Here is a 19,920-nt window from a genome sequence, read left to right as displayed (position 1 = left end):
TAGTGGAGTTGGTTAAACATCCCAACATAAGTGCACAGAACTCGGGCAGATGTTGACGACGGTTGTAGTTGCCTCCCAAGCACTGAATCGGCTGAAGCCTCCCGTAAGTCACGTGACTTGTCTGCAGTCACCCCCACCTCTGAATCCCCCTCCCCTCTCATCTTAATATCTCGTATCTCTCTCACTAAATCACCTCAAGCCTCCCGTAAGTCACGTGACTCCTGCGTGGCCACCCCCGCTCTGAACCCCTCCCCTATCTCCGTGCCGCCGCCCACTGTGAACACAGACGCCGCTCCTCCGTGCAGCAGCAGCAGCAGCAGCAGCGTTGAGGCCCTGATGAAGCCTGTTCCTCTCGATCCTCACCTCTCATGACCCTTGTTTGCTCCCGTTTCTCCGTTACCTTTTCCCTTCCTTTCCCTCGCATTTCCCATTCAACCCGATGGGCTACAAAGCTCGTTTTCACAGATGTCCAGTAGGGGCATGGGGTAATAACGTTACAAAAACAAACAGTACAACAACATAATGGTAGTGCACAGTACAAGAAAGGTAAACTCATATACCGTATTTATATCCTTGTCTCTACTCCCCTTCCTGTGGGGTGCCACTTGGTGAATGCGAGGGTGGAGGGGTAACTCCGTGATGGTGTGCGTGTATGTGTGCATGCGTGTGTGTGCATGCGTGTGTGTGCATGCGTGTGTGCGGGTGTGCGTGTTCCCGCGTGGGGAGCGGTAGAGTAGCGGTTAGCGCTACGCTGCGCTGCGAACCTGGCGACCCGGGTTCGATTCCCGCTCACGGCCAACACCAGTGACGATTATCGGAACCGGTCCTGGACCTCCCCTAGGTCGACTAGGCCTCAAATGAGTACCTGGTGCGGTATGTAAACATCGCCACTGGGGAGACAAAGGCGGTCGGGCGTGGTGCTGGCCACCCACCCCTTCGTGTACCGTTCCGGCCTTAATAGGTGCTCGCTAACAACACTTGCCCCTACAGTCTGTTAAGGCTACACGGGGGATCTTTGTGTGTGTGCGCACGCGTGCTCGTGGCGCGTGCAGACAAGCTGCCGGCGGAGCGCGTGAAGCTGGTGGTGGAGCACGTGTGGAGGCTGCAGGAGTTCTGCCACAGCATGTCGCGGCTCGGCGTGGACGCGTTCGAGTTCGCGTGCCTCAAGGCCATCGTGCTGTTCAGCCCAGGTGGGTCCCCCGCGCTCAGCCCCACCCGCCCGCGCACCGCCTGCAACGTCAACGCCACGCCACCGTCACCGTTGCCACCGTGACAACCACCCACCGACGCCACCGACGCCAATGCCACCGTCACCACCACCAACGCTACCGTCATCACTGCCACCGTCCCCACCAACGCCACCACCACTACCAACGCCACTGTCACCACCAACGCCACTGTCACCACCACTACCAACGCCACTGTCACTACCAATGCCACCGTGACAACCAACGCCACCGTCATCGCCACCGTCACCACCACCCACCACCAACGCCACCGTGTCCACCACTACCAACGCCACTGTCACCACCAACGCCACTGTCACCACCACTACCAGCGCCACCGTGACAACCAACGCCACCGTCATCGCCACCGTCACAACCACCACCACCACCACCAACGCCGCCATCACAACCACCACCAACGCTGTCGCCACCACCGCCAACACAACCGTCACAGCATCCAACGCTACCGTCACAACCGCCACCGACACTGCCACTACCACCAACGCCGCCGTCACAACCACCACCAGCACCGCTGTTGGGCATCATCACCACTGCCACCGCCAGCACCGCCACCGCTGCCTCCGCTGCCCATAACCACCAACGCCGCCGTCACAATCGCCACCAGCACCGCTGCTGCAACGACCACACCTCCGCCTCCTCTGCCACCGCCACTGCCACCACCAGCGCCGCCACTGCCACTGCCCTCGCCTGCCCCCCTTAATTCGCACGGCGCAAGCCGAGCTTTACTTTCGCTGAGCACCCTTCCCTCGCCGAGGGCGGCATCGGACTTTGCCATCGGTGCACCGTGTGACCGCAAGAGGGCCCTCGCGCTCACGGAAGCTCGCTCGCTCGGAATTAGAAACACACACAGGTGTCATCAGGCTCAGGTTAATGGTAACCCCCCCCCCCTCCCCCATGACATAATAACCCTGGGGGTGTAGAACCGCTTTGCCGCACGCACACTCGCCTCGGCACTGTTCGATCATTATCTGGCCGTCACGCACCACGGTACGTTCGGTGGGTGGCCAGCACCACGCCCGGCTGCCTTTGTCTCCCCAGTGGCCATGTTTACACACACCTGCACCAGCTACTCAAATGAGGCCGAGTCGACCTAGGGGAGGCCCCAGGGACCGGTTCAGATAATCGTCACCGGTGCTGGCCGTGAGCGGGAATCGAACTCCTGTTCCCCGGGTTCGTAGCGCAGCGTAGCGCTAACCGCTACGCTACTACCGCTCACTCCCCTTCCTCACCCCCCTCTCTACCGCTGACCTGCAATGACCGCTAGGTGGCAGTGAAGCCACGGCTGTGGATGGCGAGATCTGTGAGCGAGTTTGCGGGATTGTGTTGAGTGGCTCTCTTCTCCATTGACGTCGCATCGGCAGACAAAGAGATGTTGATTTGAAATCGTCGTAGTGATGGCGATCGCCTGCGAAAGTGCGTGCGTAGTCGTGCGTATGCGATGATGTTGTGCATGTGTGTACATTTTGTGTGTGCGCGTTCACGCATACATGTAGCATCGTGCGTGTGCGATCATACATTTAGAATCGTGACTGTAAATTCATGCGAGCTTTCACAATCGCGCATGTACAATGCTTCGTGTAGAGTTGGGCGTGAGTATTTTGCTGCGTGCTTCCATCACGCTGTGCGTGCAATACTGCCTGTGTCCTGGTGAGTGTACAGGAGTGCGTGCGTGAAGCTGCGTGCGTGCCGCATGTGTGAGGAGCGGTAGTGTAGCGCTGCACTTTGAACCCAGCGACACAAGTTTGATTCCCGCTCATGGCCAACAGTGATAATTATCTGGGCCTCCACTAGGTTGACTCAGCCTCAAATGGGTACCTAGTGCGATGTGTAAATATCGCCACTGGAGAGACGGGGTGCTGGCCACCCACCCCCTCGTGTGCCATTCCGGCCTTCATAGATGCTCTTGAACAGCACTTGCCCCAAACAGTTTGTTAAGCCTGTACGGGGATCTTTGTCTGTGTGTTATGTGCGTTCGTGTGTGTGATAGCGCGTCTGCGTTGGTGTGCGATGGCGCGTGCACAATAGTACGTGCGTGATGGTGTGTGTTTCCGTGCGTACCCTTAGACCACCCGGGGCTGGTGAACGTGGAGCAGATCAAGCAGCTGCAGGAGAGAGCCACGCTGGAGCTGCGGGGATACATGGAGTCTGCTCATCCCGACGACAGCACCAGGTGGAGCCAAACGTCCTCCTCTTCCAACCTTTCCCTGCGTCTCTCTCCCAGTCTCTCCCTCATCCGACCTCTCCCGAATGCCCCAGAACTCTACCTTGCCTCTTCCGACCTCTCCCGACCTCTCCCTGCGTCTTTCTCTCAGTCTCTCACCCGATCGCTCCCAAACGCCCCAGAACTCTCCCTTGCCTCTCCCCAGCCTCTCCCAACCTCTCCTTGCGTCTCTCTCTCAGTCTCTCTCTCACCACACCTCTCCCAAACGCCCCAGAACTCTCCCTTGCCTCTCCCAACCTCTCCCAGCCTCTCCCTGCGTCTCTCTCTCAGTCTCTCCCTCATCCGACTGCTCCCAAACGCCCCAGAACTCTCCCTTGCCTCTTCCCAGCCTCTCCCCAGCCTCTCCCAACTTCTCCCTGCGTCTCTCTCAGTCTCTCCCTCATCCGACCGCTCCCGAACGCCCCAGAACTCTACCTTGCCTCTTCCGACCTCTCCCTGCGTCTCTCTCCCAGTCTCTCCCTCATCCGACCTCTCCCGAACGCCCCAGAACTCTACCTTGCCTCTCCCCAGCCTCTCCCTGCGTCTCTCTCTCAGTCTCTTTCTCACCAGACCTCTCCCAAACGCCCCAGAACTCTCTCTTGCCTCTCCCAACCTCTCCCAGCCTCTCCCTGCGTCTCTCTCTCAGCCTCTCTCTCACCCGACTTCTCCCAAACGCCCCAGAACTCTCTCTTGCCTCTCCCAACCTCTCCCTGCGTCTCTCTCTCAGTCTCTCTCTCACCCGACCGCTCCCAAATGCCCCATAACTCTCCCTTGCCTCTCCCAACCTCTCCCAGCCTCTCCCTGCGTCTCTCTCTCAGTCTCTCCCTCATCTGACTGCTCCCAAACGCCCCAGAACTCTCCCTTGCCTCTCCCCAGCCTATCCCACCCTCTCCCTGCGTCTCTCTCTCAGTCTCTCTCTCACCACACCTCTCCCAAACGCCCCAAAACTCTCCCCAGCCTCTCCCAGCCTCTCCCTGCGTCTCTCTCTCTCAGTCTCTCTCTCACCACACCTCTCCCAAACGCCCCAGAACTCTCCCTTGCCTCTCCCCAGCCTCTCCCAGCCTCTCCCTGCGTCTCTCTCAGTCTCTCCCTCACCAGACTGCTCCCAAACGCCCCAGAACTCTCCCTTGCCTCTCCCCAGCCTCTCCCTGCGTCTCTCTCAGTCTCTCCCTCACCCGACCTCTCCCAAACACCCCATAACTCTCCCTTGCCTCTCCCCAGCCTCTCCCTGCATCTCTCTCAGTCTCTCCCTCACCAGACTGCTCCCAAACGCCCCAGAACTCTCCCTTGCCTCTCCCCAGCCTCTCCCGACCTCTCCCAGCCTCTCTCCCTCCTTCCGGCGCTCTCATTCGCAAGACAAAATAAACCTAATTTGTCAGGAGACGGGTGCGACATCACACAAATAAATTACAATCGACGTTTGAATGTGTGGCGGAACGTGTTTAACACTGCCGCACGATTCACAGTGCCGGCATCACAACTCATGGTATTTTTGTCCTTTTTCCCCAAATTGTAACCACGACAGTGCTGTCGGCGTGATGTCGTGATGAGACGGAGAATCTAATCGGGTCTCTCGGGGGGTAGTCCCAACCCTCCGGCCCGCGGACACGTACATGTGCATACGTGAGCGTGTTTGTGTGCGTGCGTGCATGCGTGTGTGCTGCACGGGATGGAGAAGAGATGGAGCGATGTGGTATGAGATGATATGGAGCTGAGTGGACTTGCCAATGACTAATACCAGCGGTTTCAAGATCGGCCTCTGTGGAGGAGGCTCGTGAAGGACGCTGCTACGCAGTTTGAGGCAGTCTCCCTCCAGAACCAACGGAGGGCAGAGGAGCGACGCTCACAACAACGAGCGGGTCGCCGGGCGGCTAAAATGCGTAACCTCCTGCCAGCGGGCGCTCGACACTTCACGTGGCCTTAAAGTGCGCACGTAGCCTTGCACTGGCGCCGTGATGACGTCACCGCCACTTCTGTGGCGAGCGGCGGTTGTTGTGTTGTTGATGTACTGGGGATATTTGTGGGCGCGTGCGCTCGTGTACATGCGTACGCGTGTGCGTGTGCATACCCAGGCTGCTTCGGCTGCTGCTACGCCTCCCCGCGCTGCGTCTCATGAGCTCCGCCGTGACGGAGGAGCTCTTCTTCGTGGGCCTCATCGGCACCGTGCAGATCGACAGCATCGTCCCCTACATCCTGCGCATGGACTCCGACGACTACAAGGTGTGACCTCCGACCCCCTCCCAGCGGCACCTCCGGACCCGGACCTCGAGTGCACGTGGAGCAATGGAAAAACGGAGAGAAAGGAAACGACGAATGACCGCCGCCCGCCCGCCCGCCCGCCCGCCCGCCTGCCCGCCCGCCGCCCGCCCGCCCGCCTGCCCGCCCGCCCGCCCGCCCGCCTGCCGCCCGCCCGCCTGCCCGCCCGCCCGCCTGCCCGCCGCCGCCCGCCCGCCCGCCGCCCGCCGCCCGCTGCCGCCCGCTGCCCGCCCGCCCGCCTGCCCGCCCGCCGCCTGCCCGCCTGCCGCCCGCCCGCCTGCCCGCCTGCCGCCCGCCCGCCTGCCGCCCCGCCCGCCCGCCCGCCTGCCCGCCGCCCGCCGCCCGCCCGCCCGCCCGCCGCCGCCGCCCGCCCCGCCCGCCTGCCGCCCGCCCCGCCCGCCCGCCCGCCCGCCGCCGCCCGCCTGCCGCCCCGCCCGCCCGCCCGCCCGCTGCCCGCCGCCGCCCGCCCGCCCGCCTGCCCGCCCGCCCGCCCGCCGCCCGCCTGCCCGCCCGCCCGCCTGCCCGCCCGCCCGCCGCCCGCCTGCCCGCCCGCCTGCCCGCCGCCCGCCGCCCGCCCGCCCGCCTGCCCGCCCGCCCGCCGCCCGCCCGCCCGCCCGCCGCCCGCCGCCCGCCCGCCGCAGAGCCCGCCGCCCGCACGCCCGCCCGCCGCCCGCCTGCCCGCCCGCCCGCCCGCCCGCCAGCCCGCCCGCCCGCCTGCCCGCCCGCCCGCCTGCCCGCCGCCCGCCGCCCGCCCGCCGCCCCCCGCCGCCTGCCGCCCGCCGCCGCCCGCCCTCCTGCACGCCCGCCGCCGCCGCACGCCAGCCGCCCGCCTGCCCGCCCGCCCGCTGCGCTGCCCGCCCGCCCCCGCCCGCCTGATTCTTCCTCCTCCTCCACCGAATCCGACAACTTGTGACTCTTGCGTCTCCTCCTGCATCGGCGTAGCACTTCGGACGCTCTCCACCAAAAGAGAGCGCATTTCCGCCCCCATTTTTAATACCGTGTGAGCGTGCGTGTTCGTGCGCCGCTTCTTCTGGCCTCTCCGCAACACTCCAGGCACCTCACCCCCTCCCCCCACCGCCGCCCTTTCCCCGCCGCCGCCGCCGCCGACAACCGTCGGGCAATGGGATTGTGAACAACGTCGCAAGGCGGCGGCGGCGGCCTTACGCTTGATTTTCCCCGCAGCCCGCAGCTAAGAAAGACGCGGCGAGCTGCGTTTACCCTCCTCCTCCTCCTTCCCCCGGAGATGACGAACGTTAAACAAGCAGAAACAGAACGGGGGGGGGGGGGGGGGGAGAAAAAAAAAAGACAACGCAAAAGTTACCGTGATAATGAAAACAAAACAAGCAAACGAAAACAAAGCCTGCTCCTACGAACATACTCCTCTCGGAACGAATTTCATTTTTGTTTTGCTAGACTCGTCCAAAGGATTTTTACAGCCGGAAGTTCGCGCGCGGGGGAAAGGTGGTCGAGGAGTTTGATTCAGTCGGTAGTCGTGCCCAGCTCCTGTTCGGAACGCTTTTTTGGTTGTCGTTGCCACCGCCGCCACGATTTCCTCTCCACCCGCAAGCCTACGACGGGCACGGCGCGAGAAGCCGTGGGAACGCGCGGAGACTTTTCTTCTCCATTGCTTCCGCTGTAAAACGGCATCAGGAGGTTGTTATTTTTTTTCTTTGCTGAAACGACGCGGCGCGATTGTGCGTTGCTTCTGAAAAACTGTGCACCCACACGCACACGCACGGCCGTGCACCCTCCACGCACGATGTATAGTTTTTAAATTAAGAAACGTACGCTTGCACCCTCTCTAAGCAGCATTTCACGCAACGCACCCACTCATACCCCCCCTGAACCTTACCCACTTTTCCTCGGCCTGTCCTGACTTTTTTTTGCACTTTGGAAGAACGTTACTGTTTTATAATCCGAAGAGCCTAAATCGCTGTAGACTACGTATACAAAAAAATATATATATTAAACAAACAAAAAAACTAAAAAAAATCACGGGGGAGAGAGAGAGAGATAGCGAGCCAACGAGAGAGAAGAACGGAACGTAAAGATGAAACCGTGCGGCAACGTTGCGAAGGAAGATGCCGGCTTCCTGAAGGCGGAGCGATGACGGGACAAACAGAGGCACGCGCCGCGGTCGTTTTGAACAACGGCGTCGCTGCGGGAAACACACGAAAAGGTTTCAAAAGGGAGGGGAAATCATGGAGAGAAGAGAAAATAAAAAAACAAATCGTCGGCCCTTTAATGCGCGGCACTCATCCTCCTGCACTCGCCCTCCTCCCTCCCTCCCCAGGGGGGTCACGGGGTCAACGTTAGCATTGCACTTATTTTTCGCTTTTAGTCTTTTACAGGGGATGCGCGGGGAAGCGGCGACTGCGCGCGCGCGCGCCGACTCTGCCACTAACGAGGGGTGAGAGAGACGCTGGGAAGGGAAGGGGGGCGGCACGGCCAGCCACGCTCGCTGTTTTCCGCTGGCGCTCGGCTTTTCCACCACCGTTTCGGGAACTCCCCTCCCCCCCCGGGTTCCAATCTTGTTGGAGGGTCGACCCGGCCCGTTGTTGCTTCCAGGGTGGACAAAGTAAAGTATTGCTTTTCCTGTAAGGATTCCGCCCGTCGGGCAGATTGTCCCCTGCCATGGGATTGTGGAATTTACACCGCTTGGGGTCTTCTTGGTGGGTTTTACCGGCGCAGCTGAGTGCCCCCCCTCACCCCGGCCACCCCCCTCTCCCCGCTCGTTTTGAGGTTGGCTTCCGGGTGCTCTGACGCAGGTGGCGCCATCGTGGTGGCGTTGTTGTCCTGGTCGTGAGCTTGCGGGGGTTTCAACGTTGACCCTCCTGGGGTTGGACCGATCCCTGCGTCCGTTTTTTTTGTTTTTGCCAAAACCGCCTTTCCCAGGCCCCCCCTTCCTTCCCCCCCCGGCAGAGCCGGTCTGCGCGCCCAGCCCCAACGCTCGCCCGCGGCGTCCCCGTCCCCGTCGTTTGTAATTATTATTTTTTACTACGAAAAAAAGGAAAAAAAAATGATATATATGAATCGCATGTTTGAATTGCACCTTTTTTTTCCTATAGCACAACACAAATGCACATCGCTGTCGGGGGGAGGCCCTTCTCCCGCGTGCGCATTCTAATTGTCATCGTTGTCGTCGTCGTCGTCGCCGCCGTCATTATTATTATTGCTACTTTCACCTTTTACTCGCCGCTCAAAGACACACGTGTTTCTCGAGACGCGTGAGATGCGAGCGAGGGACTGCGAAGTTAAACTTTGCACTCCCCGCGCCACCGGCGCTTTGCGGTCAAAGGTGGGGGGGAGAGGAGTCAGATTTTTTTCTTCGTGGGGCATATTTCGTTGCATTTTTATTTTATACATATATTTTTTGAAACCCCCCCCCTCGTAATTTCCACACGGCGGTTGCCACCGCTGGCGAGAGCGTGCAGAGCGAAGAAAGGCGCTGCGGGGGTTTCGTTGGCGATGGTTACATTCCATTGAGCGCGGCAGTTCGGGGAGGTTACGGAACGGTGAGATGAGTCGTGGGGGTCCCGACGGTGCGTTACGGAACACCGGCTGTGTCCCGCTGCTGCTGCTGTATGCAGCCGAGCGTCGCTGCTTGCGTGTGTCAGCCAGGGTGTGGGGCGCGCTTTCGGGAAGAGTTGGCACGTGTGGCGTGGCTTCTGTGTTTACTCCACAGAGCGTTGCGTTGTTGTTGTTGTTGTTTTTTTACATCGTATCGTAGTCATCGATAATAATAACATTATTATTACGACTGTGTAGGTTTTTTTTCTTGCGATTCGGCTGCAGAGCTGTCCGATGCATTCTTCCGGTCGTGCCGCCTGCCGTTCTTTTGTTCACGATGTCTTGACGTTTCGGCGCACGCGGCTGGGAGCTCGTTCAGGAACTGTGTTTTTGAACGCGTCGTGGGTTCGAGTTATTTTGGTTCGCTGAAGGAGACGCAGTAACAACCCGGGAACGCCGTCGTCGTCGTCGTCATCAGGAGTTTTCAAATTGCCCTCGATAAGCTCTGTTGTTTTTAGTCACTTGCTGCGTTTGCCTGGATCATGTGATGCCTTAGATCCTACGAAAACGAGGGCCGAGTGGCCGATGGAAGAAAAATCTTTTGTACGTCTCACGATGAGTGCTTTTGGGACGCGCTTTGACCCCTCTGGCAACCTCGGGTCGCAGAGCCAACGGTTCCATCGGTCGCCCCCCCCCTCCCCCCCCCGAGCGATGAGGGGCGAGCAACAACGACGATAATTACGGCCTCGCGGATGCTTCGTGTCGTTTTTTAGTTTTAAGAAAACTAAGTTCAGTCCTAATTAAACGTTTCTTCGCTAACGGCGGCGATGTTTTCAAATCGATGGAATTTCAAAATCCAAACGGTGTTTTATTTTCTTCGTACTTTCTTTTGGTCGCACTGGCATTTGAGCACCTTGGGAGGTTCGCCGTCACTTAAAGAGGCGAGCGAGCGAGCGATGAGGAGGAGGAGCGCAGAGCGGAGGGTCGCTCCGCGTTTGATGCAGACGGACGCGCGGACGAACGCACGCGCACCGCACTCGCGCAGACAACAAAGATGCAGCCACGCTTGAACCGACCGCGCGTCGGGTTGTGCCGCTTGTGCCGCCGCGTAGCTCTCTCGCTCTCTCCCAACGCAGTCCCAATTCAGGGGGCCCCGAGCACGCCGACGCCGTCGCCAGGCGCGCGACGTGTCCGAGGCGGGGGCGGGGGGGGAGGGGTGGCGAGCTTGAATTGCAGCGTTAAAAAATCAACAGAAAACACTCTCCTCCGCCACGTGGAGCGAAACGCCGCGCCGAGCGACACGCGGAACAACCCGCAAACGCGCAGTGGGCGGGGGGCGGTTGAGATGGCGACGATGGCGAGTCTACGCCGGACCCCAACCTGCTCGCGGTTTTGCGTTCTTGAAAAGTGTCACGTTGCCCGCCGCGTGCTCAATCGCGTCCCGCCGGGTCGCCCTGCGGTCACGTTGGAAATTTCCTCCTGAAGTCGCACTTTCTGTTAAATACTTGGCGGTTAACGGAAAGGGGGTGGGGGGTGTGGAGAGGCGACGATCGGTGCCGTGCCAGCAGCTGTGGTTCCGTACACCCCGGTGGGGTGGTGGCGAGTGGAATGATGCTTCTGTTTGACGATTAATGTGGACGCTTGAGCTCACGATGCATGCAGTCAGGTTGTGCGCGGAAGCGCTGATGGGGGTTTTTGTTTGGGTTCGTGTACGTACAGGGGGCGGAGCGGTGGAACGGCGGTTAGCGCACGCTGCGCTGTGAATTGTGCGGCTATAACGTGCGCTGGTCGGCGAATCCGGCACTCCGCGCTTCAATTCCCGGCACCCACGGTTCGATCCTGAACGAGAACGGAACCCATCCTGGGCGCACCGCCCGTTGGCCAACCCGAACTGACCATTGTGGCGAAGTTTGGTTCGAAAACAACGCCCAATTTTCCCGTGGAGAGTCCTTCATCCAGCGGTGGATTGATAATGGTCTTCAAATTATGACTGTCACTTAGAAGGGAAATAATAAAATAATAGTGTATTATTATTTTATTATTTGCCTTCTACGTGACTTTACCGAAAGATGCAAGAATATGAATCCGTGCAGTCACGAAAGCTTTAAATCGAAAAATTCTGACTGTCATTCATTGCAATTGTATGTTACGCGATCATCTTTCAAGGCGACCAACACGACGCTGAGATGAGGCTCATTTTGCCGGGTCACCGAATATGTCGCGTGATGCCCCCTCACCACGCTTCATGCTGCGCGGTTAAACTTTTAACAATTCGTTGTTACGGTTTTTAATTTTGGCACATTGTTCCTTGCGTTGTCGTCAAACAAAAGGTCGCAATTTGGGATTCAATACGATACGATTCGTTCTCACCCCTTGGATTCGATAACCGATTGGTTTGGGGTTTTATTTTTGTGTTAACGTCGCTTTTCGCTTATTTGTCACGGTGTGTGTAGGCGTCCACGAGTCGATTCAAACTTCGTCGTCAACCCGTAGCGCCTCCAATGGCTGCGGGCGGTGGGGGGGCTGAAGCCGATCCGATGACCCTGTACAACTCGAGAAACGGAACAAAAAACCCCCCATTATTGAGTCTTACACGCGCGCGATTCAGCGTGCGTGTCGCGAGCCCCCTAAGAATCCACGTTAATCCGATGCATCGTTCGACCCCTGGCGCACGCGTGCGTACACGCGCTTCGCACACACACACGTGTGTACGTGTGTGCGACGCGCCTGTGCGTGCGTGCGACGCGCGTGCGCACGCCACTCCCCCGCCCCACGTCGCCGACCCACAGTGGGGGTGACGCTTTGCTGTGGAGGTCGTGAGTTCGATCCCGACCCTGACGCCTGCTGCTGTATATTTGGAGTTTGCGTGTCTCTCTCTCTCTCTCTGTGGTCGCGTGGATTTTTCCCTGGTTTCTTTCCCTCAAGATTTAGACTCACGCGATAAGCCGCTTCGTTGAGCTGTCATCATTTGTGATGGCCAGGGGTCGCTTCTGAAAAACCGCTACATCGCTTGGTGGCGCCTTACCTGGTCAAATACAAAATAGTCTAGTTCATAAAAAAACAACTTTAGTTTTCAATTTTCCTTACCGAGGGCCAAATAGGACTTCACACACCTTTGGCGAGCAACCTCACGTGAGCACTCCTCGCAGCCGTGCGTTCGCGTTATCGCTCGTTTATAGAAACGCGCAAAAATATCCCGCGCGTCGACCAAGCGCAAGGAGGGCGACACTTGCAGTGCGGAAAGCGACCGAGCGCGTGGCTCTCCAATTATTAAAAAAACCACGGCGTCGTAGCCAGGTGGTGAAAGACGTTGACCTCCCCCCCCCCACCCCCTCTAGCGCTCGATCAGTGCGGCTGAGGAGGTCTCTGCGGTGACAGACGAATGTCGTTCACCGCCCGCGGAGAAGTGGCAGGCACCGCGTGCGAAAGTGACATCTTGGGGCCGTGTCGGTGGGTCCCCCGTTGTGCCGTGGTTCCTTCTCCTCCTGCTGCTGCTGCTGCCCTGCTCTAGAAGCCGGGTGTCGAATCCTGCGACGACCGTGTCACCCCCCCCCCCCCCCCCCCCCCCCCCCGAGTCGGTGTGCGTCCTGGGCGAACCTCGGGGTGGTGGGGGTTGTGTGGAGGTCGTTGGCTCCTCACTCCCCAAGTTTGTTTTCTGCTTCCACCCCCTTCACGAGAGGTTTTTGTTGGTCGTGCCGTGGCAATCCTAGCCCCCCCCCCCCCGCGTCCCCCCCACCGAGACGATGTAAACATTTTCACGGCGGGGGGCCCGCAAAGGGGTTTGGTGGTCGCTGGGGTGCGACGACGCCGCAAGCGCCGAGGATATTTCTCGGCTCCATTCCTCGCCGTCGCCCGGTGGGAAACTCGATGTTTTCCCGGGCTCGATGTCACGTCATTGTCATCGGTTGCCGTCTCTCCGCAGCGCCGCATCGAAGGCCCCTCGCCCACCCGCGGTCCTGCCACGCAGCGGATCCGTCTCTCTCTCTCTCTCGCGGTCCCTCCCGCGCGTGCGCTCATCTCGTCGCTCCGTCTCCGCGGATGCGGCGCCGTCGCACGCCGTTCCTTCCTCTCGTTCCGTCAGCTCGACCCCTTCCCGGGCACGATGCTTCCCCCGGTGCGGTCTGTCCGCGATCCCCGATCCTTCCGTCGGAGCAGCGAGTCGGCGCACGCGACAGCCGGTTTCAACACTACACGGGCGCGGACTCTGTGGCCCCACGGTGATCGGTCGGCGAGCACGCGCAGGGCGATCGGGGTGGTGATGTCCTTGTGCGTCCGATGAAGTGGCAAGTGAGGTCCGATCGTCCACCCTCCAGACCTGTCCCACCCCGACCCTCCCCCAAACCTCCCGACCCCCGTCACCTTTTCTGCTTCGATGCCTTAAAATGCTTGCGCGGAGTTTGTGTGGCAGTACTTTGTGTTGCTGCGTTTACGGCTGTCTTCAGCTATACCTTTTCGAGCATTATTTTATCATTATTGTTAATGTTATTATTACTTATTATATTTACAAGCACCCTAGCATGAAATGCTAGCATGACCTATTCTTTGAATAAGGCAGTTATGACTGTCCGCTGTACATAGCTTGGCAGCTACATTTGATATACCGTATTAAATAATAAACGACTGCTCAACAGCCAAGTGTGTCTCGGATGTGTGTGGATGCGAGAGACGCTGGCCACCCACCCCCTCGTGTGCCGTGCCACGGCCTTCATAGGCGCTACTCGCTAACAGCACTTGCCCCAACAGTCTGTTAAAGGCTATCGGGGGGATCTTTGTCTTGTGTGTGTGTATGCCCTATGGGGAGCGGTAGTGTAGCGGTCAGCGCGCTGCGCTAGGAACCCGGCGGCCCGAGTTCGATTCCCGCTCACGGCCAACACCGGCCTCCCATAGGTCGACTCAGCCTCAAATGAGTACCTGGTGCGGTGTGTAAACATCGACACTGGGTAGACCAAGGCGTCCAGGCGTGTTGCAGGCCACCCACCCCCTCGTGTGCAGTGCTCGCCTTCATAAGCGCGACTCGCTATAACAGCGATTGCCCAAACAGTCTGTTGAAGGCTTCACGGGGGATCTTTGTCTCGTTGTGTGTGCACCCTTTAGGGTTCTCATTCGCTCACCCTCCCGGCTTCCCGATCAATTTGAGGGACGTGGGTGCACAGCGCCAATCTCGCTCGACGACGCGTCCATGAAAGTCCGTGTTGAGTGAGTGGGCGAGTGAGCAGGTGTGAGTGAGTTGATGAACGAGTGAGTTGGTGAGCGAGCGAGTGGATTGGAGAGTGAGTGTGTGCGTGAGTGGCTGAATGGTATTTGACCGGTTGATGATAATGTTTAGGTCGCTTCATATCGCGTCCGTACACGATATGCAGGTCACGGTCACTGGAGATCTACAGTCACGTGGTAAGGCAGCCAGGCAGCGAGCCAGCGCTGAAGTTGTGCCCAAGCTCTGTGCTCCTCTACATATAGTATTATGTTCTTTCAGCCAATGAATACATGTTTTCCACAATAGGCTTTTTGTATGTGTAAAATCGTGTAAATATGAATGTCGTCGTTAAACCCGCCACCACCAGACACGGCCAATCAGTGAGGTTTGTCGCATCAACAGAACGTGGCAATTCGTTACGAGTTCAGCACTAACCGGTTTTGTGTTGGAAAGTCGGAGAATACCTGCCGCGAAAGTCTGCGTGTTCAACTCAGCGAATGTTTGTACGTGCGGGGGGGGGGGGGGGTCCCGGAATGTCCCGAGAAAAACCCACGCGTGTGCGAGCCGGGCAGCAATTGTCGCCGCGTCCAGATTGAAGTCCACACTTTTGCTGAACCCCTAGCGAGCCAGTGCCGGATTAAGCTGTAGCATATGTTATAAATGGGCCCTAAATTTAAAAAAATACACTTGAACATGAAAAACACATTTTTACTTGCATTGAAAAGTAATTGGAATTTTTTCATTTGCTATACAGCCGGATAATACGACAAATCGCTCCCCTTAAACACCCAGTCGTTCATAAAAGTTGAAGGCGGTGTAGTACTATAGTAATAGAGCAAGTGCAGAATCACTGAACCGGAGTTGATAGCTTGAAAGCATTTAGCGCGGGGACCTTGGAAGTACGGGCCCGTAGCTACTACACGTGCAGCTAATACACGTGTAGTAGCTACTACACGTGTAGTAGCTACTACACGTGTAGTAGCTACTACACGTGTAGTAGCTACTACACGTGTAGTAGCTACTACACGTGTAGCAGCTACTACACGTGCAGCTACTACACGTGCAGCTACTACACGTGCAGCTACTACACGTGCAGCTACTACACGTGCAGCTACTACACGTGCATCTACTGCACGTGTTGCAGCTACTACATGTGTTGCAGCTACTACACGTGGTGCAGCTACTGCACGTGTAGCTACTGCACGTGTAGCTACTCCACGTGCAGTAGCTACTACATGTGTAGCTGCTACAGTACACGTGTAGTAGCTACTAAACATGTAGCTACTTTTGCCACTAAGGATAATCCGGCACTGGGTGCACGGCACCCCCTCGACCTCCACGGGGAAGGGAGTTTTCACAACAACGTCTGTCTGTGTGTGTGCTCGCGCGGTGATCCACCGACACCTCGCTGCTGCCGCCGCTGCTGCCACCGCTGCCTCCACAGCGTTGGGTCACTGCAGGCAGCCCACGCGAAGCAGCGGTAGCGAGCACGGGAACAGGTGAGCAGGTGGCTGAGCGAGCCGAGTGTGTGTGCAGTGGATGGACAGGTGAGTGTGTGAGTGAGTTGGGGAGTGAGAATGTTGTGGGTGAGTGAGCGGTAGTCTAGCGGTGAGAGTGCTGCGCTACGACCAGTTCGATCCCTGCTCACGGTCAACACCGGTGTTAATTATCTGAACCAGGTCCTGGGCCTCCCCTAGGTCGACTCAGCCTCAAATGAGTACCTGGTGGAGTGTGTCAACATCGCCACTGGGGAGACAAAGGCGGCCGGGCGTGGGTGCTGGAAACTCACCCCCTCGTGTGCCGTTCTGACCTTCATAGGTGCTCGCTAACAGCACTTGCCCCAACAGTCTGTTACAGGCTACACGGGGGGTTTTTGTGTATGTGTGTGAAGAGAGAGTGGGCGAGCAAACCAGTGAGTTAGCCCAGTGCCGGAGTATCCCAGTAGCACAAGTAGCTACTACACGTGTAGTACTACACGTCTAGTAGCTACTACACGCACACGAGTGGGTGGGTGGCCAGCACTACACGTGTAGTAGCTACTACACGTGTAGTAGCTACATCTGAAGTAGCTACTGGCCCCGCACTTTCAATGGCCCCGCGCTAAATGCTTTCAAGCTATCGATTCCAGTTCAGTGATTATGCACTAGCTCTATTACCTATAGTACTATACCGCCTTCAACTTTTACGAACGACCGGGTGTTTAAGGTTAGCGATTTGTCGTATTATCTGGCTGTACAGCAAATCAAAAAATACAATTACTTTACCATGCAAGTAAAACATTTGTTTTAATATTTACGTGTGTTTTTTTTTTATTTAGGGCCCCTTTTATAACATGCTACAGTCCCCGCACTCGCTTCATCCGGCACTGGGTTAGCCGACAGGCGAGAGCGAGCGAGTGGGCGAGCGAGTGGGCGAGCCGGCCTGTCCTTACCCACTGACCAGGTGACTTTGAGGACGCGTCAGTACCCACACTTCACTCCACCACACGCGACCAGCCGATCAAGCGACTGAACTGCGGTGTCGCGCATCCGTGCTGCTGGGCGCACGGACGGACGGACGGGTGGACCCTGATGGATTTGAGAAACTCGCCACCCCGTTGTTTCAGCAGCTGTCCAGGGGAGATGAAATCGAACCGGCGAACCTTTGGATTGTAAGTCAGGTCCGCGATGTTACTGCCCCATTAACAACCACGACGACAGCCCTCGCTTAAACGAACAAAAAATGTAAAATATCTACATCCTATTTTTGAGAGCCCCCAACGAACCTCGTGTGGCACGTGGGGTCCTGTATGAGCGAACCCATGGACACACCACAGAGACCCATAGACTCGTCGCGCACCACATTCACCCATTCACTCATCCACTCACGCACTCACCAATCCACTCACCAATTCAGCCACCCACTCGCTCATCCACTCACTCACCAAACCACTCGCCAATTCAGACACCCACCCACTCACTCATCCACTCACGCATTTACCAAACCACTCGCCCATTCAGCCACCCACCCACCCACTCATCCACTCACGCACTCACCAAACTACTCACCCATTCAGCCACCCACCCACTCACTCATCCACTCACGCACTCACCAAACCACTCACCAATTCAGCCACCCACCCGCTCATCCACTCACCAAACCACTCACCAATTCAGACACCCACCCACTCATCCACTCACGCATTTACCAAACCACTCACCCATTCAGCCACCCACCCACTCACTCATCCACTCACGCACTTACCAAACCATTCACCCATTCAGCCACCCATTCACTCAAAACACCTGCTCACGCACTCACCAAACCACTCACCCATTCAGCCACCCACCCACTCACTCATCCACTCACGCACTCACCCACCCACCCACTCACCCCCACTCACCCACCACCCACCCACCCCACCACCCACCACCCACCCACCCACTCACCCACCCACCCACTCACCCACCCACCCACTCACCCACCCACCCACTCACCCATCCACTCACCCACACGGCGCACGCAGGCAGGCAGGGAGCGGTGTGGACGCATCAATAACTGAGCGCCGTCTCTCTCTACAATGGAATTTTTTATTGAAAAGGACACTTGAATTAATGATGGAATGATTGATTGAATGAATGAACAAATGAATCATTTAGGTGGTGGTGTGTTGGGGGGTTGCTACTGCATTGCCCACGACCGCCGTCTTCCAGCCTCGCGCGGCGTAGCCAACGGTGTACGTTGAACTTCTTTCGCACCGTACGTAGCCAACCGTGATCATGGGAGGTGCGGTTGGTCGGGGGAAGGACAGCAACACTAAAGAGAAGTTCTAAAGAAATTAGTTTGTCGATCTAGATGATGATTTCAAAGTTGCACAGCTCCAAGTGGCTTCCTAATATCCGAAGAAGGAGCGTTCCAGACGGCCGCAGAAGCAGCGCATCTGAAAGCGCCGCGTGGCGCGGTGACCGCCACCGTCTGTGTTGCGACGGCGAGCTGCCGAAAGCCACCGCCGCTGCTGCTGCTGTCACTGCTGCTGCTGTCACTGCTGCTGCTGCCACTGCTGCTGCTATCACTGCTGCTGCTGCTGTTACTGCTGCTGCGAGGATGACGAGCGGAGTTGGCGTGGCCCGATGGTTTCTCGCCCCTTGACGAGATGGAATCGAAGGTTGCGCGCTGCTCAGGTGTGGCGAGCCACTTTGCGTGTCTGTTGCGTGCGCAACGAGTGCGACCTTAGAGGAACTTTCTGGGAAGTTCCAGGACGATCGGCCAGGGGTGTTGTTGTTGTTGTGACACGTCGTCCCACTCCCCCACTCCCCCAGACCTTCTGCAGAGAAAGCCCGGCACGGGTGTGAACGTGTGCTGCGGGTTTCAGGAACTCCACCTCCGAAACAACATTCCTCGTCCACCGGAAGACGCGGCGCGTCGCGGGAGTCCCGCGTGCACGCGCGTGGTCACCCAGGAGGAATCGTCCCCCGCCGAGTCAGTCCAAAAGGAGCCTTGCCGCGTTCGGGCGGGTTCCTGGCCGTAGCCCTCCTCGCGGGAGGGAGCGAAATGTCGTGGTCGAGCATCGCCCTTCCCGTTCCCTTCCCCCTTAGTGCGCCCCGCCGCTTTCCTGACATTTGCGGTGGCGTCGTCGTCTCCCGAGAGGCGGCGAGGAGGAGGAGGAGGGGGAGGAGGAGGGCAGGATGGATGAGCCAGACGGGTGTCACGACATCTCTCGGCTTTCCCGCGAGAGGTCTCGCTCGCTCTCACACACGCCCGCCACGTCGCAACATCGCGAATACCACTGGTCTCCCCCCCCCCCCACCCACCTCCGCTTAGCCCGCGGCCTGTTGATCGCACATCTGGTTCTCAAATATCAGCTGTCAGATTTCAGATCTCGGATCTCAGCTGTTGGAAATCAGCTGTCAGATCTCGGATCTCAACTCTCAGATATCAGCTGTCACATCTCTGGCTCTGAGGACTCAGTTGTCAGATCTCAGATGTCAGATCTCAACTGTCAGATCTCAGCTCTCGGATATTAGTTGTCGCATCTCAGCTTCTCATATCTATCAATTATCGGATCTCAGCTCCTCAGATCTATCAATTATCGCATCTTAGCTCCTCAAATCTATCAATTATCGGATCTCAGCTACTCAGATCTATCAATTATCGGATCTCAGCTTCTCAGATCTATCAATTATCGGATCTCAGGTCTCGGATTTCATCTCTCGAAACTCATCTGTCAGATCTGAGCTGTCAGCCGTCATCTCAGCAGTCAGATCTGAGCTGTTCATCTCGGCTCTCAGTTCTCAATCCCCCCCCCCCCTCAATTACAGCTTTGACCCTCGGTCCATGTCTTTAACCTGAGCGTCTCAACTCTCCAATGCCCCCCCTTCCCAGTATCCGTCAACTCTCAAGTCCCATCTCTACCCGTCAACTCGGAGGGCCTCCTTCATCTGGAACCTCAATTCGCTCTCCTAATCTCCTTTTCAAGTGGGACTTTCCAATTGCCTCTCTCTAATCCATAATAAATGTTTTTTGTTGTTTTTGTT

The 19,920-nt window shown here is 57.9% G+C and overlaps 1 protein-coding gene across 2 annotated transcripts in view; it reads left to right on the top strand.

Annotated features, from left to right (window-relative positions):
- Positions 1–19,639, top strand: part of LOC133356733 (nuclear receptor subfamily 2 group C member 2-like) — a 57,626-nt gene extending 37,987 nt beyond the window's left edge. Inside the window, exons 13-16 of one of the 2 annotated variants that reach the window (XM_061574388.1) lie at positions 1,053–1,190; positions 3,312–3,417; positions 5,520–5,667; positions 18,706–19,639. In XM_061574388.1, the coding sequence (XP_061430372.1) occupies positions 1,053–1,190; positions 3,312–3,417; positions 5,520–5,667; positions 18,706–18,738 (425 nt within the window). In that variant the 3' untranslated portion in view covers positions 18,739–19,639. Of the gene's footprint in view, positions 1–1,052; positions 1,191–3,311; positions 3,418–5,519; positions 5,812–18,705 lie in introns of those variants that run through there. The other variant, XM_061574389.1, reaches the window with a different exon arrangement.
- Positions 19,640–19,920: the final 281 nt, after the last annotated feature.

This window comes from Lethenteron reissneri, chromosome 55, assembly GCF_015708825.2.
Source record: "Lethenteron reissneri isolate LAM-NWPU_2019-01 chromosome 55, ASM1570882v1, whole genome shotgun sequence".
Taxonomy (NCBI): Eukaryota; Metazoa; Chordata; class Hyperoartia; order Petromyzontiformes; family Petromyzontidae; genus Lethenteron; species Lethenteron reissneri.
The sequence above is the reverse complement of the archived record's forward strand: the minus strand, read 5'-3'. Positions and strand labels throughout refer to the sequence as shown.